The 15443-nt window shown below is 42.6% G+C and overlaps 1 protein-coding gene across 9 annotated transcripts in view; it reads right to left on the bottom strand.

Annotated features, from left to right (window-relative positions):
• Positions 1 to 15443, bottom strand: part of MYO6 (myosin VI) — an 856486-nt gene that overhangs the window by 653832 nt on the left and 187211 nt on the right. For all 9 annotated transcript variants that reach the window (XM_085610973.1, XM_085610975.1, XM_085610976.1 and 6 more), the window contains exon 2: positions 13652 to 13796. In XM_085610973.1, the coding sequence (XP_085467099.1) occupies positions 13652 to 13768 (117 nt within the window). In that variant the 5' untranslated portion in view covers positions 13769 to 13796. The remainder of the gene's footprint in view (positions 1 to 13651; positions 13797 to 15443) is intronic.

Below are 15443 nucleotides of genomic sequence, written 5' to 3'. Positions count from 1 at the left end.
TACCTTTCCCCAACAGGACATAGAGCTCCGAGATTTTACAAAGGTGGGTAAAAGGCCTACTTGCATGTGGTTTGGTAGTAGGTTGCATCACCCAGTGGCGTACCTGGAGATATTGGAGGTGATCTTCTTTCTACCCATAGTCATACTATAACTGTTCAAAAAGGATAATCCCCTCGGAATCAAATAGGCTACTGGTACGATTGCAACCTGCCTCCTCCCATCGTCAGAAATTCTCCTGTTTTAATCCCAGGCTAAAATCCTGGTTGGATAGTATTAGGGTGATGGGGGAAGGAAAGGTGGTCAAACCTGCTCTAGCCACTACAGCATCCCACACCTTGAAAACTGAGTAGATACCCCATGCTTGGTGCTTACAAGGGAGCCAGGGTTCCTTCCACATGTGAAAGCCCCCTATTGTCTGGTTAAATGAAGCACCAGTCTTTCGCAGAGAGGGGATGGCTCCATTCTACTAAAAAACGACGTTGGGAAGCTTGGAAGTAGCGCGTTAACATGGAGACTGCTTGTGTTGATCGATAGATGAGGTGTTTCTGGAGGCGGGGCTTCTTCCTCTGCCAAATAAATTTATTCCAAGTTGCACAGAGCACATGGTGGTTGGGTCAGAGGGAGGGCCTGGAAGAGATAGAGGATGCACAGCAAAATAGTCATTTTTATAGCTGAGATTCTGTCTAGCCAAGAGAGGCAAACAGAAAATCACTTGTTTAAATCATGAATTGTATGCAAAGCAGGTGCAGAATAACTGAGTGATAGTGTCTTAGAAATTGAGTGTACTAATTAGATACCGAGATAGGGAGTACTGTCTTTTGCTCATTCAATGGGGAACAAGGAGTGCAGATGTGCCTCATGGGGTGGAGCAAACTAGAGGTTTAGAATCTCAGATTTTTGCATGTTTACCATAACCCCAGATATTTTACCAATTGGCTGGAGTTGAGTCACAAGGGCAGGTAAGGATGACATTCAGTTGGCGACAGAGAAGGTCACATCATCTGCATATAAGCTGATGAGATGTGGTTCACCGCCAAAGGGGATTCTGGAGGTTGAGGTATTGGCTCTCATATTGTATGCTAGGGATTCCATATACAAGGCAAAAAGAAGGGGGGGGGGGGGGGGCAACCCTGTTGTGTTTCCTGCTGGATAGGAAAGGGCTGGGAGAGTACCCCACTGACCTGTACAGCTGCCCCGGGAGCACTACAGACAGAGCAGATCCATCTACAGAATTTGTTGCTATCCAAAGCACTTCAGAGTTTCAAACAGGTACGGCCAGTTGACTTGAGCACTTTCTCAGTGTCAATGAAGAGTAAAAGAGCTTCCTTCTGGGACCTGTGAATTTTATCCAAATGTGCAGGATGCGTTACGTGTTGTCACCCCATTGGCGAATAGAAAGGAAGCCAGCCTTTTCCGGGGCAATCAAGCCGGGCATAGGAGGGTTGAGGCGGTGGGCCAGCATACTGGTAAAAACTTTTGCATCTATATTCAAAAGAGAGATAGGTGTGTAAGACCCGCAGAAAGCAGGGTCTTTGCTGGGCATCGGGATTACGGATATCGAGGCCTCGAGCATGGAATCAGTTAGGTTGTCAGTATCAGCAAAGGTATTGTAAAGGTGTGTAGGTAGTGGGGCCAGCTCCTGGCAAAAGACTTTGTAGAAGAGTTACCAGAAGCCATCTGGCCCAGGAGATTTAATAACTTTTAGGCATGTGATGGTAGAGATCACCTCCTTAATCCGGATGGGCTTCTCCAGATCGCCGGAGTCATGGGATGGAAGGGTACTAAGGGAACTAGTGCACAGATAGGTGGAGGGATCGACACCCGGGTCATCCAAGTTTGCATACAGGGCACCATAAAATGACTGAAATGCTGACGCTATCTGTGCATTGCTATGTACTTCACTGGTCGGAGTGGGGCTGGTTACCTGTGTATTTTGGCCCGAAGGCAATGCGTTAGCATCCGACTACAGCGATTGGTCCAAAGTAGAACTTGTGATTCAAACGTAGCATGGCATATTCTGCCATGTTGATGTCTAGGAGCTTGAGAGAGTCGCACCTTTTCTAACTCTCCCTACATTCTTGGTGCTCCTATGAATTTGTGTTTAGCCTCGAAATCGGAGAACTTCTGTTCTAAACTCTGTTGCTTCTTTTTCGGGCAGCGATTATCCACCCTGCATCACCAGCTTCAGAGCCTCCCAAAGAGAGGCTAGAGATGTCTTCCCTGTGCCATTAGTTTGTAGATAGTCAGCTATCACTTTGCAGAGTGAGGGCACTGTGGATGGGGACTGGAGAAGAGTGACTGTCTGACCTAGTGAGAATCAAGGAACACCACCAGGGAAAAAAAGAGTACGTGGTCAGATAGGGTCTGGGGAGTGATGGAGGTGCCAGTAACTAGGTCGTACATTGAGGGGGTCGTGAGAAAGTGGTTGATGCAGGTGTAAGTCCTCTGTGCTGGGAAATAAAATGTATAGTCCTGTGTGGTGGGTTGGCGCTGGCGCCACAAATCGTGTAACTCACAATCTGCCAGCCACCAGAGGCCCTGAGCCATGAAAGCCCCTTCTGGTCAGAGCGCTGTCCTGATCAGTATAAATCAGTGTCCATGACTAAATTATTGTCCCCTCCTACGGGAATGGTAGCATCAGGAAAACCAAGCACGGGAGTCCAGAGCACTGGTGCAATGGCACTCATCAAAAAGGACTCTTGGTGTTCGTTGGGGCGTAAATGTTAGCTACGGTGAAATGAAAGGAACCCACCCGAAACCTGTAGGCCAGAAGTTACCCTTTAATTTCGGCAACTTTAGAGAGGTTTTCACCCTTAAAGCTTCTGGATAACAAGATCACTTCCCCACCTCTTTTAGTAGGGCATGAGGAGCAGAGCTGCTGTGGGAACCATTGTGATTGCATTCTATAGGTGTCTTTGGGAAGTCGGGCTCCTCTCCACTGGTCCCCAGGGGAGGGCAGCCAACCAAAATCGGGCCCCTCAGCTCGATTTTATTCATTTATTCATTTGGTGTTTTATATAGCACGAACTTGAGCGCTTCACATTCACATAAAGTTTTCCACTTATAACAACACGCACACCTTGCAATTTCAGTAAACCTAATCATTATACAGTAAGTTACTAGCAATACTTAGGCTACAAAGTCATAAATTAATTGTACATTGAATTGTGATAGAGACAATTTTGCATGACATATAAATTTCCAAAATCAAAATGTCATTAGTGGTCGATGTGTGGTAATGTCTTTATTAAACAAGAAGGTCCTCTGATGATGAACGGGCGATCATCACCTCAAGCGTGGAAGGCTAGGAGCACGGCCCAGAGGAGAGTCTCAAGAGGCTGCCATGATGAGGAGCGGCTGGCGCACCGTCCTGGGAGCTTCAGGCAGCCTGCAGGAGCTTAGCAGGTGTCGTTGAGCCCTTTTCGTCCCCACAGGACACAGTCAGAAGCAAGGCAGTATAGGTCAGGAACGATCGTGAGCCCAGCATAGCGCAAAACAATGTTTTAATGGCAGTGGAGGAGCAAGAGAGTGCAACTTACTCTGCCACCATTTTGGCCACGCACCCTCCACTGCTGATAATTTAAAGGAACCGGCCATGCAGTGGTTTAAGTGAAAGGACACTGGCGATGTCTTAAGAGGGTGTGCTCAGTGGCAACCTGAGCAACCGGAAACAAAGATGGAAGAATCCAAGATGGCACCATGGTAAGGAAGAAAAAAAGAACATCACGCTAGCTAGAGCAGCTAAGGCAGAACTGGGGGAGGAGGGCCACATAATAACTATCTATGAGATGGGTGGTTAACAAGTATTGGTGTCCGCAGCTAAGCCTGTCTAAGTGGTAGTGGAAATTGAGGTCCTGAAGAAGGATGACTAAACAGAGGGCAAAGGAGGGGCTGATCCTACATGGGTGTGCAAAGCTGCCTCCACTATCATCAAAGGAAAACAGTGAAAAAAAAAAAAATACAAATAAGAAGGTGAGACAGCTAGCCTGCATATTCTGTGCCAACAGCGTTTTCACAGTTTAATACACTTTATTTTTTAGAAGCTGCTGTGCTATCACCAATATAAAAAAATAACATTGGCTAAAACCAAAAATAATTTTTGGCTTCACAAAGCACACACTGCGATACAGTTCCTGGCACTGAAGGAGACTACTTTGTGTGGAAAAGCAGAATGCCCACCTCTAAGTGAAGTTAGCCAGTGTCTGCAGTTAGCTTACTCACTGCCCGGAGGAAAAATGTGAAAATGACAACAGACCAATGGATGAGGAGGGCTACAGAGCTACAGGAAAAATCCTGGCACAGAATTGCACCACATTTGGGAGGATTCACTAAGTGGGTTTTTTGTGATTTGGAGTAAATTCGTTAAAATGTTTTTAAAAAAAGTAGGATGAGAAAAATTACCATAGGACCGTCCCTCCCCTCATAGAGAGAGCAACCTAATTGACTGGCGATTACAGGACTCTGGGACTCAGTCCCCAGGTCCTGAAAATAAATGTAAATAAAATAGTATATGAAGGGTAGCGAAGGGTACCCTGCCGTCTCACAGGTATGGGGGTTCCTAGAGGGACTCCCGCCCCTCAAAAGCTTAAAAAAAAGGGAAAAATAACTCAAAAAATAATTTTCACAAACCCAGCCCCGGTACTCCACCATTAGGTAGTTAAACCCCTGCTAGGAGGCCAAACCCCAACTACGCACAGACTTCGCCTTGTACAGAGTCTTCACAGAAAGGCCACTCCTTCCAGCCAAATGCAATTATGTAGCCTAGCCCCTACAATGTACACCCTTTGCCTCTGAACACACAAGCCTCATTAGGAGGCCAACCCCTAGTACACACAGCCTTACTCTTGTACAGAGGTCTTGACAGAGAGCACACTCCCTCCTGACAACCAAGCCCATTAAGTAGCCAAACACCTATTACGCACAACTTTCAACTCCAGAAACCCTAGGCGGCCAATCCGCTATTAGACAAACTCTTTCTCTCCAGACACTGAAGCCTGATTAGGTGCCCTAGCTCCTACTATGCCAGCATTCGCCTTGTACAAGCTTCCTCCAGACAGCCAAGCCCCATTAGGAGGCCTAGCCCCTACTACACACTATTTTGGCCTCTAGACACCCAAGTTCAATTACCAGTTGTGCTCCCTCAATGTGCTTGCACACTTTCTACAGACTTATACCAGCCTCAGGGAGGTGCAGGATTTTGGCGGAAATCCATGCCTACTAGTGTGTGCTGATATGGATTTACAACAAAATCCATGAGTAGATGCACAGGAATGCTCAAGCACAACCAATGTAAGGCTCCCATAATGGAAAGTAGAAGGCAGCTCATTGCATTGCACTACATTATTTTTGGTTATAAATTAACAGAAAACATAACTGCATTTCCTATTGCAATGCACTTGGATAACATGTCTTTTTCTTCTTCTTTTGTAATTTTCCTTAGTTTCATCATATGTTAGTATTATTGTTATTTATGTTATTTTACCATGACTTCATTTTGCATCCTCCTTTTTGAAAAATCAATAAAAACAATTTAAAATAAATTACCAGAAAAGTAACTTCTGCTGGTTTATAAATACAAATCTAGATTTTGTGTTGGGTCTTGTTATTATTGTTTGGGTTTTATTCACACTTACAAGAATAGACTTACTTTTTAGTATTAGGTATAGACTGCTGTAGCATGCTATTATGATACACACATGTAAAGTAACTTACACAACAAACAACATTACATTTTTCTATTTTTAAACCAGAAAGGGCATTTTTAAAAATAAGGTCACCGGGAATGGCATCTCATTGGTCTAGCAGCACTTCAATGGTCCCTTGATCATCGCTGGGTGCAACTGAGGGTCTTGAACTTGATGTGGATGCTTCCTGTAAATCTTGTTCCATTTCTGCTCTATTAAGGTGGTCAGAGTGTATGGACCACATGTGCCTCCACATATCAGAGCGAAGCGGTAAGCACTTCTTCAATGTTTCTCGATAAAACTGCTGCTTGCAGATATTACCGATGACGCATTTCAAGGAGACTTTTTTCTCTCCAGCAGGCAAACTAAACATTTGCCAAACCAAGGACTCCTTGGTGACTCTTAGTAGCTGTGGTTCCTGCTACTACATATCCATGGTGTAAGGCACAGCGCAAGCTCTGATTACACCAAAGTGCTAATCATAAATGAGGTCTATGTCAAAGGTCTCGTGATAATCCCGCAATACTCCAGCAGGACTGTGAAATCTAAAAAAGAAAAAAAATTAAAAAAGAAAGACTCAATGGATCCTCATAAATTGGCCCAATTCGAAAACCTCTGGGATCAAACTTAATAAAAAGCATACCTTCATACTAAAAAACACTTTTTTTATTTTAAGGCAGACTCGGAACAGGACGTAAAACATACGGAAATCTTGTATGGGCCTGCCAATGGCTGCAGCGGTCCCACAGGACTGCCACTGGTCCATAGAAAGGGGAAGACAAATTAATACACGTGATAACATCTATTAAGTTTCAACATTAAACAATACAATTGAAAATGTACTCCAAAATCTAAAGGCAAAATTTACGTTCTGGTTAACTGTGAAAAAATTACTTCATGTTACATTAAAAAAACCTCAACAAATTCACTGAAAAACGGGTTACATTGACATTATAGTTAGTTACAAAAAACAGACTAATTTATGTTAAAAAATTGACATTCACTGATAAAACCAAAGGTTAAGGTAACCTCAAATGTCAGCCATAATGTTATGTTTTAAACTAAAAAAAAAAAAACACTGAAATTCGCCAGTTATTATTCAGCGAGCTAACCCTAACTTTTGCCCCTGCTTATAGCCTCACCTATTACGTCACTCATGACATGTTCATTTACATCATTGATGATATCACTGATTACATCATCCAACTAGTGTGAGAGTTTGCTATATACTTATCACATTGAAAGGTATTAAGTCAACAACATCTTTAACAAATTACCTAAACCTCTATTATGGCTTTGACCCTTATCAAATGTCATTGCAAGTCCACCTGTTCCCCATCATTGAGGATGATCCCCTGAATGGGTAGCCATTGATCCAGAGTCCCTCAAGTTCCAAGGGACAACACTTCCTAGCCATGTAGACTAAACTTTTCAAGTAGAGTAGCACAGTGTAGTACTGTGATACCTTATTGGTCAGTAAAAAAACCTGACCTTGAACATTTGCTGTCAGCTTCTTTACCTAATCTGGACTCTTTACAGGGTCCCAATTTACAGCGTCTCTAGCTGCTAGAGGGAAGCCTGCAGCTCAACTCATGCACCTAGCATAGAGGATTACAAAGAAAATATTACCCCATATCACAAGCAAAAAAATGTTTGTAGTGTTGTAATAATCCATTCTTGGTCTTATATTTGACCCAACTGTCAGTCTATCTAGCACACTAATGACTGGTTTGATTCAACCAGTGACACAAGACAGTACTCTATTCTAGAAGAATTTACAATTAGACCAAATGAATAAACTAATGTGATTTAGTAGAAGTACAAACTGCAGTTTGCTGGCTGATGGTTGATATCAATAGACAACACACATTTTTGAGATTTTATTACCCTGTCATCTGGAACACTAGACAAAATGATACTGAAGCCTAAACCAATTAACAATGACTAGGACTGAACTCTTATGATAATTTGTTAACAATAGAAATGAGGCTCTAATAACAACACACGGATACAGCTCTGTATTTTCTATTCATGACATGAGTGATGTGAATGTTAAGCTATAGTGAGTCTTTGTAACAACACCATGAATAGGTATACAGATGGGATTTAGAGATTGATAATAAGGAGATAATGGGATTCATATTTAGCAAGAAGTAAAATTAAGAGAAAACGCAGTGGAGGGTTTTTATAGTTTAGTCTTCCCAGGAATCAGACACCCCTAAACATTGCCTTCTCAGGTGGACGTTTTCAGTTCAAAGTACTCCCTTAGTGGATTACAATGTTATCACTCTTTTATAATTATAAGTATTTACAGGTTGGTAATCGCAACAAGGAGGTACACCTTTGAACGGTTAGTTGAGGCACATCCTTTTTTTCAAACCATAATTTTGTCTTTTTTTTGGAGTAGCACAAGTCACAGTGGCAAAAGTGACATCCACCACGTCTGAAGATCTTAAATTCTTAATCAACCTTTTGAACCATATTACTCTTTTTTTTCTTCCTCGCTCTTAAAACTCCATTCCCCTCTAAGGTGATTTATAGATAAACAAATCCATTATTCACAACGAGAACAGATATATCTGAGTTCCTGTTCCCTGCCATCACTTGATCAGCCATGACAAAATATATGTCAATGTAACTATAGGTTTACCATAGTATGAGGCTAGGGGGAGATGCTGTTCAATCTTTTTAGTCATCAACAAAATATTGACTGATTGGACCTGGAGAGAGTACCACTATGGCAGATATTAACAATACGTAATGAAGAGGAAACCTGAGATATGGCGAGAAAGGAGAGGGCAAGATTTCAATATGAGAGAAGTCGATTTCCAAAATGAAGAACAGAGTTTTTCTGTATGTATTAGTGGTGACGGTAGAGGATACGTTTTGATTTGCTAATGGAAGTAGCCATTTGGAGTTCTAAGGACATCAAAGGAACTCAAGAAACTGTAATATCTTTTTCTAAGATCAATGTATGTTTGCCTGCTTACATTTAAATAATAAGAGTGTGTGCTTTTCTATTTTGCTGATGTCAAACAAAAGTAGACTGTGAATTAATCAATTAAATTAACAATAAGATTGAGAACAGATTTCCCCCAGGTCCCCCTTAACCACCCCAGATTGAAATAGAACCTTTGACTTGGAACTGATTCCAGCAGAATAGTGAATAGGCCAGGAACTCACATCAATGACATTCGATAAAGTGATATGATTAAACAAACTGTTTCCTGGCTCAGAGGGCGGAGGCTCTTCGGAGACCATGCTAAGGCGGCTGCATTCTTCCTGGCCTCGGCTGGGGCATTGAAGGGGGTAGAAACAATAGATACTACCATTAGGACACAGATTGTGCATATCTATTTTCAACAGCCCAGAAGACTTTAACGCCCCTGCTCCAGATAGAATATGTTCCTTTCCAATTTCATTTTCAATCTTCATTTGGTCATGGCTACATTTGAGACACAACCAGGGACTGGGAGTTGGGGTAATTGTTTTATGTTTCTGTTCATGGACATGCTACACTACTCTACACACGTGAGTCAGAGACCGGCTGTGGGTGCAGACCTTAGAAATTCGAACTTGGAGGGTGATGGGAGGGCTACTGATATGACATCACATCACATGACATCCATGCACATGTGTAACATACTGACCCTGAATATCCGGAAAATGGCCATGTCTTGTTGCCACCCCCAACTAGGCTTATGCCAGACATGTGCAGATATGGGTGGCTTCTGTAGTACCACTGGCAAGAGCTAGCACACAGATTGAACCCGAGGGAAGAATTGTGGTGGTGAAGGGGCTACTAGATTGGGCACCGATTACCCTGTTCACGATTTATGCGACCAATAGCAACCAATTGCACTTCCTGACAAATCTCCTACCCACATTAGTCCAAGACCTGCTAGTGGCATGTATATGGGACAGGGATTTACCACAGTTCACAACACCACATTAGGCAGGAACCTTTCCCCACTGCAGGGCACTACCGGGACACGGACTGCACAGGCTTTGCGATCCTGGCTAGATCACAGTCACATGCCCGACATCTGGATCTCCATGCACCTGGATGCAAGAGAATACTCATTCTTCTCCCCTGTTCACCAACTTCATACCAGAATTGACCTCTTTCAATGCAACATCGATATGCTATCTTGTATCTCCAGGACAGAGTGTCTCCATCACAAACTGTCCAATCATAACCCTTTAAAACTAATGATCCCTACTTGGAAGCTGTAAACACTGTCCCTACAAGACAAGGGTGCTCCAAGAAACCATAACTTACACAAAGTTGATTACTTTACAGAAAATGAAGGGACTGCCATGGACAGAGGTGTGGAATTGGAGCATGCCATGCCATCCGAGAGGGCAGGTGCACATAGGGGTGCACATATCACCAGGCAACAATAGTGACATCACACATCTCACATGCAAACACAAAGTGGCAGTGGTTAGGCTGGGGAACCTGGACTATGCAGAGTATATTGCCAGACACAAGGTGGAGGGAGAGAAAACGGGGTGGGTATTGGCGTTGTTACTGAGCTCCGAATCTCCTGAATCTCAGGAGACTGTAATTTCGTCCCCAACTGGCCTTTTTGCACTACTATAGCATGCTATTCAAAGGGACAGTGCCCGGAGAAGGTCTCCTTCTTGGTGTCATCCCGCTGCAATGCCATACTTTAGATGCGCCTCTGCAAATGAGGAACTTAAGACTTGCCACTGATCAAATGGCACGAACCACGATACCGGGGCTAGATGGACTCCCAGTGAAGTTCTACTCTGCCTATGGAGCTACACTTATCCCAAAATGTCTACAACTGTACAATCATGTGAGGGATCAGGGCACTCTACCAGCAACTAAGCACGAAGCATCGATTGATGGCCTTCCCAATTTAGGCACAGAATCTTTGGAGGTGCACTCTCAAACTGTTGTCGCTCCTCAATACATACTGGAAAATATTGGTAAAGGTTTTAGTCAACAGGATACTACCATTACTTCCCCAATTTGGTACAAACCAACTGAAACGGCTACATACCAAATAGGGACACTTCCTCTTCTGAATCTTGGAAGAAACCAAACTCTCAGACCGGTTACCTACAACCTTATCCCTTAATACAAAAAAGGCTTTTGACACCTTAGGATGGCTTTATCTAACTGCAGAACTGGAGAAAATGGGTTATGGCCCTGGAATATTACAGAGGATAAGCCTACCATATACTAACCCACTGGCCCCCGTCCATACGGGCCGTGAGATTTCTACCAGTTTTGGTATCCATAGGGGCACCAGGCAGAGATACTCATTGTCACCAATCATATTTGCTATAGTAATGGAGCCTTTAGTGGGCCTGGTGTGGTTGCAGGGCCCCCAGTGGGGGATACATAATGGTGGCACCTGGGAGACTAATTTGCTGAATGCAAATGATTCACTGGTATATCTCTAAGATCCCCACAGAACCCTTCCATGAGTGATGGAAACACTTGAAGGTTTTGGAAGTGTTTCTGGCCTAAAACTGAACTGGACTACGTTTTTGTTGTTCCGTTTATGTCATCCTATGCAACTCGAACACAAGTCACGACCTCTCTTGGCACTGGGATGGCAGTGCAACACATTTAGATATTTAGGGATCAATATTTACCACTCTGAGGACGATCTTGTACAAGGGAACCTGGGAAAGGAGCTGAACAGCATGCGCAATTACATTCTGGGGGTCATTGCCCCACTGCCAAGGGCAGAATAGAGATAGCCATAATGCTACTGTTGCCCAGGCTATTGTACCATTTTTCCGCACTGCCTGTCCAATTGACTAAATGCTTCTTTCAGAGACTTGATTTCTACCCTCACCAGCTAGATTTGGGGACCAGGTAGGGAGAGAGTAGCACTGCACAAACTATACGCTCCACTCGAACAAAGGGGACTGGGTTCCCTCAACTTCCAACTCTATTACGCTGCTGCCCAATTGCTGTGGCCGACACAGTGACTTGGCGAGCCCCCCCCAAACCTGAGCGTTCCGTTATTCTCCTTAACTTAGGAGGCTGCCAAATGGTGGACTAGCTCTTTGACCCTAGTCTAGACCCTCCCGGCATCTAAACTAAACACGGGCAGACTCCATATTCACCGGTTCTCCCCCTGTGGGCACTCTCTGCTCTTCAAACCCTGACTTGACACCATAACGTGTGACTGTGGAATGAAGTAGGTCTGGCCACACTGGGAGACCTGTAATACTCACAAGACCCTACTAAAATTCCAGAAGCTTACAGAACAATATAATATAAATGGGGAATAATTCCTGACCTACAAATCACAGGTTCATGCAATAGGTATGTTCTGGTGACCGGATCAGAAGGAAACAAGAGGTTCACCCTCCCTTACAGACACTATTAAGACATAGAAATAACAGACGAGTGATCACAACACTCTACACCACCTTCTTAGACTCCAGTACTTCGAACCTTCCCGCCCTAAAAGTGAAATGGGATGGCACCATAAATCAAAATATCACAGGCAAACAATGGTCTGCAACACTGTGCTATTTCTTTGGGGTCTGCAGGAATCCCTGCCTAAAACACACTCCGGTCAACTATCTACACCAGACATACCTCACACCAGCATGTTGCCCGGGATTACTCTCAAATGTCCATGCTGCCAGGGCCCTAAAATCGCGAGTTTAGGCAAAAGCGCTATCACTGCTGGCTGAGTTCATGGGGAGATACTATTCCCTGACCCTCTACAATGCAAATTGGAGTTCGTGTGTGCACATACAAAAACAATTATGCTGTGAGATGTATTGATTTCGTATTTTTGCTTGTCAAAAGGCGCACAGCAAAGGCATGGAAGTCAGTGGATGCCCCAACATACTGTTGTGGTTGAGGGACTTACTTAACTGGGCGACTGCAGAGATCGATGCCTGGAGCTCACTACCTAATGACAACGGAGAAACCCCAATCAGCAATGCCTGGAATAAATGCCTGGAAAAGCTGGTGGCAAAAACAGATGACAGGCCACAGTGAACATCCACATTATACTCATTTGTACCACAGGAGCATGACATAACACTCAGACTCACACTACACTATGCCTCCATCACCTCTGGACACACACTACAGATATTAACCATGCTATCCTACCTCATGCAATGCCGGTACACACCGAACTACGGGTATAACTTACACATGGTAACAGAGTGATTGACACCCCTGCTCAATGAAAGACTAGAGTGATTCGATGAACATTTGGTTCGCATGGTTTCTGCCCCCGTTGGGCAGTTTATTAGACTACTAGCACCAAACTCCTTGCATCAGGTACTCGCATATTCTTCGTTATGGTATAGAGACTAACACACCTCACTTACTCGCGGTCCACAGCACAGGAGCTCATGGATCTCCATTCAATGCTAAAAATATATATTGTTCAGACGAGCTGCTTGACCGATGTACTGTGATTTTGTGCATTGCAACCATGAATGTTGTACCATGAGTGTTCTATACCCCAATAAAGAAATAATACAAAATAGAAACATATGTAGAATTTGATGGGTTTCCATGGTCTCTTTTTCATCATTCTAAACTTTTAGGAACAAAATGCCCCATTTGGATAATCACTGTTCAAGTATTCCTTCAAGTTGAGGACATTCAATAGTATTTTGAATATTGTGTAATGGATCTCAAACAAAAACAGCAGCATGATTTTCTTTCCCTTAGTGGTTTTAACATGCCTTTTGTCTTTGCTTCATCCAAAGAATAAAAAAAATCTCAAATGAATAACCTTTGACAGTCCAAAGTGTTTATTCACCTTAAATGAACTGTTAACTTTTGTTCTGTATTACAACAAATGTCAACTCACCTATTCACTGCTGATGACAGCACGAAAGGGTCCTTTCTTAAGTTAAATAGTTAAGCAAATGTATTGACTGATACAACAATAAATATATTTTAAGCATAATTGTTTAAGAAACTAAAGACGTAAACGTACCTTGCCCTTTTGATTCAGAGGTTCGATAGTCAATGTATCGGGTCCAATGTCCACAATATTACCCAACTGGAACCCATCTATGGGATGTGGCGCCCACACTGGCTTCCCGTCCTCCATCTTCTCTCAGGGTTCAGCCACACTTTACCTGTAAGTAATAAAAAGTAGTTATTTTCTCTCTAAGCAAACCAGAACTTTCCTTAAATGTGAAATGAACCAATGAGATCAATGATAAATGATTGTTAATTATACAGGTTAATTCAATATATCAGCAGCACAGGCTTCCATGCAACTGCGTTTTTTATCAATAACTAGTAATTAACTAAAAGGAATTAGTCCTTTGTTTTATACACTTACAGCTCACACAGCAGTGCAATGCAATGTCACTTACAACTGTTTTTCAAGTGTGCATAGAACGATTAGCTTTAACTAAGTGGCATCTTAAGGCCCTTCTTGAGTTACGGAGTTAAGGTATAATGTAATGCATACGATTTTTGTATGCCTTTAGAGTAAAATAATGAAATCTCCCTCGATTTTAGCAGCATCCCTAGGTGCATAGCTTTCTTCTGAAAATGTTGAAGAACTCGCATATTTTAGTGCGCAAATTATGGTTTATGGACTTTATGCTAATGCAAAACCAATTTTGTATTCTACAGAAATGTTTCTGCATTTAAATGTAATAGTTTTGTGATTCAAAACGCTTCCATTCGGCTGTAAGGTTGCTTCAGCCATCTCAATCAGAAGCAGTTTAAACCATGAAATAAATCTATGTCTGCAAGCTGCACATACGAAATGTTTTGAATAGGAAGGTTCAGTGAGATTTACTTACAACCATTTTACCTACTTTCACGAAACAAGATCGGCGCAGCCGAGTGACCCGGTTTGTGCAAGGCATGGACAAGTTAAAATCTTCTGCCTTACATTTTATTCATCCATGACACATACATATATTATGCTTTCAGTAATACAATGCTTTGATTGAGGCGAGTATCGTTACATACACCCTTGACTGGCTGATTCGTTCAATGAAGGTGATAATAGCTTTTACCTGTCCAATTAATTAATAAGTGGCATTTCTATATTTAAACTTTGAGAAGCTCAGATAAAAATGTGCCTCAGGGGAAGAGCGATTATTCTGAAAGCATACTGACCCACTTCCACAGAGACCATATTTTTTAGGTGCAACTGTTGGCTATGCCAATGCTTGCTGCCAACGCTACATTAGCAAAACATGAAATGACATAATGAAAATTATCATCTCCTCCATAAATGAAGAAATACCTGGGTTTTGCACTTTTGTAAAAAATAAATTTAAAAAAGTGAGAAGGACATGGACGGGCCAGACTAGCAATGGCGAAGCACTACTGGAGACATTGAGAAAAATAATTGGTAAAATAATTAGCAATCGAATTATTATTTAGCGGTGAATATTATAATAGCTGAGCATTAGGCCGGTTTTCATCCCAGTATAGGGTCAGTGGAGCAAGACCTGAATTTAATATTACTAATACAGAAATATGTACATCAGAATAAAGGAATGTTGTTTATAGCTTTAATCTGCAAGCAAACTTGAGTACTATAGATAACACAATCTTGGAAGCTGCCTTCGTAAAATTTAACAAGCAACATATTTGCTCAACTTTATTTCACTTTTATTCGGGGGGACACTGCTAGAGTCTCTCAATAAATACATGTGTGAGACTAAGGTGAACAAATGCCCTAGTCATCAACGAACTAGTATCAGCTTTTACTATAGCCATAAGGGATGTTCCACTTCATCGGGGGACTCCATCAT

This window comes from Triturus cristatus, chromosome 6 (genome assembly GCF_964204655.1).
Source record: "Triturus cristatus chromosome 6, aTriCri1.1, whole genome shotgun sequence".
Classification (NCBI taxonomy): Eukaryota; Metazoa; Chordata; class Amphibia; order Caudata; family Salamandridae; genus Triturus; species Triturus cristatus.
Note: the sequence above shows the minus strand (reverse complement) of the source record. Positions and strands in the feature narration are given on the sequence as shown.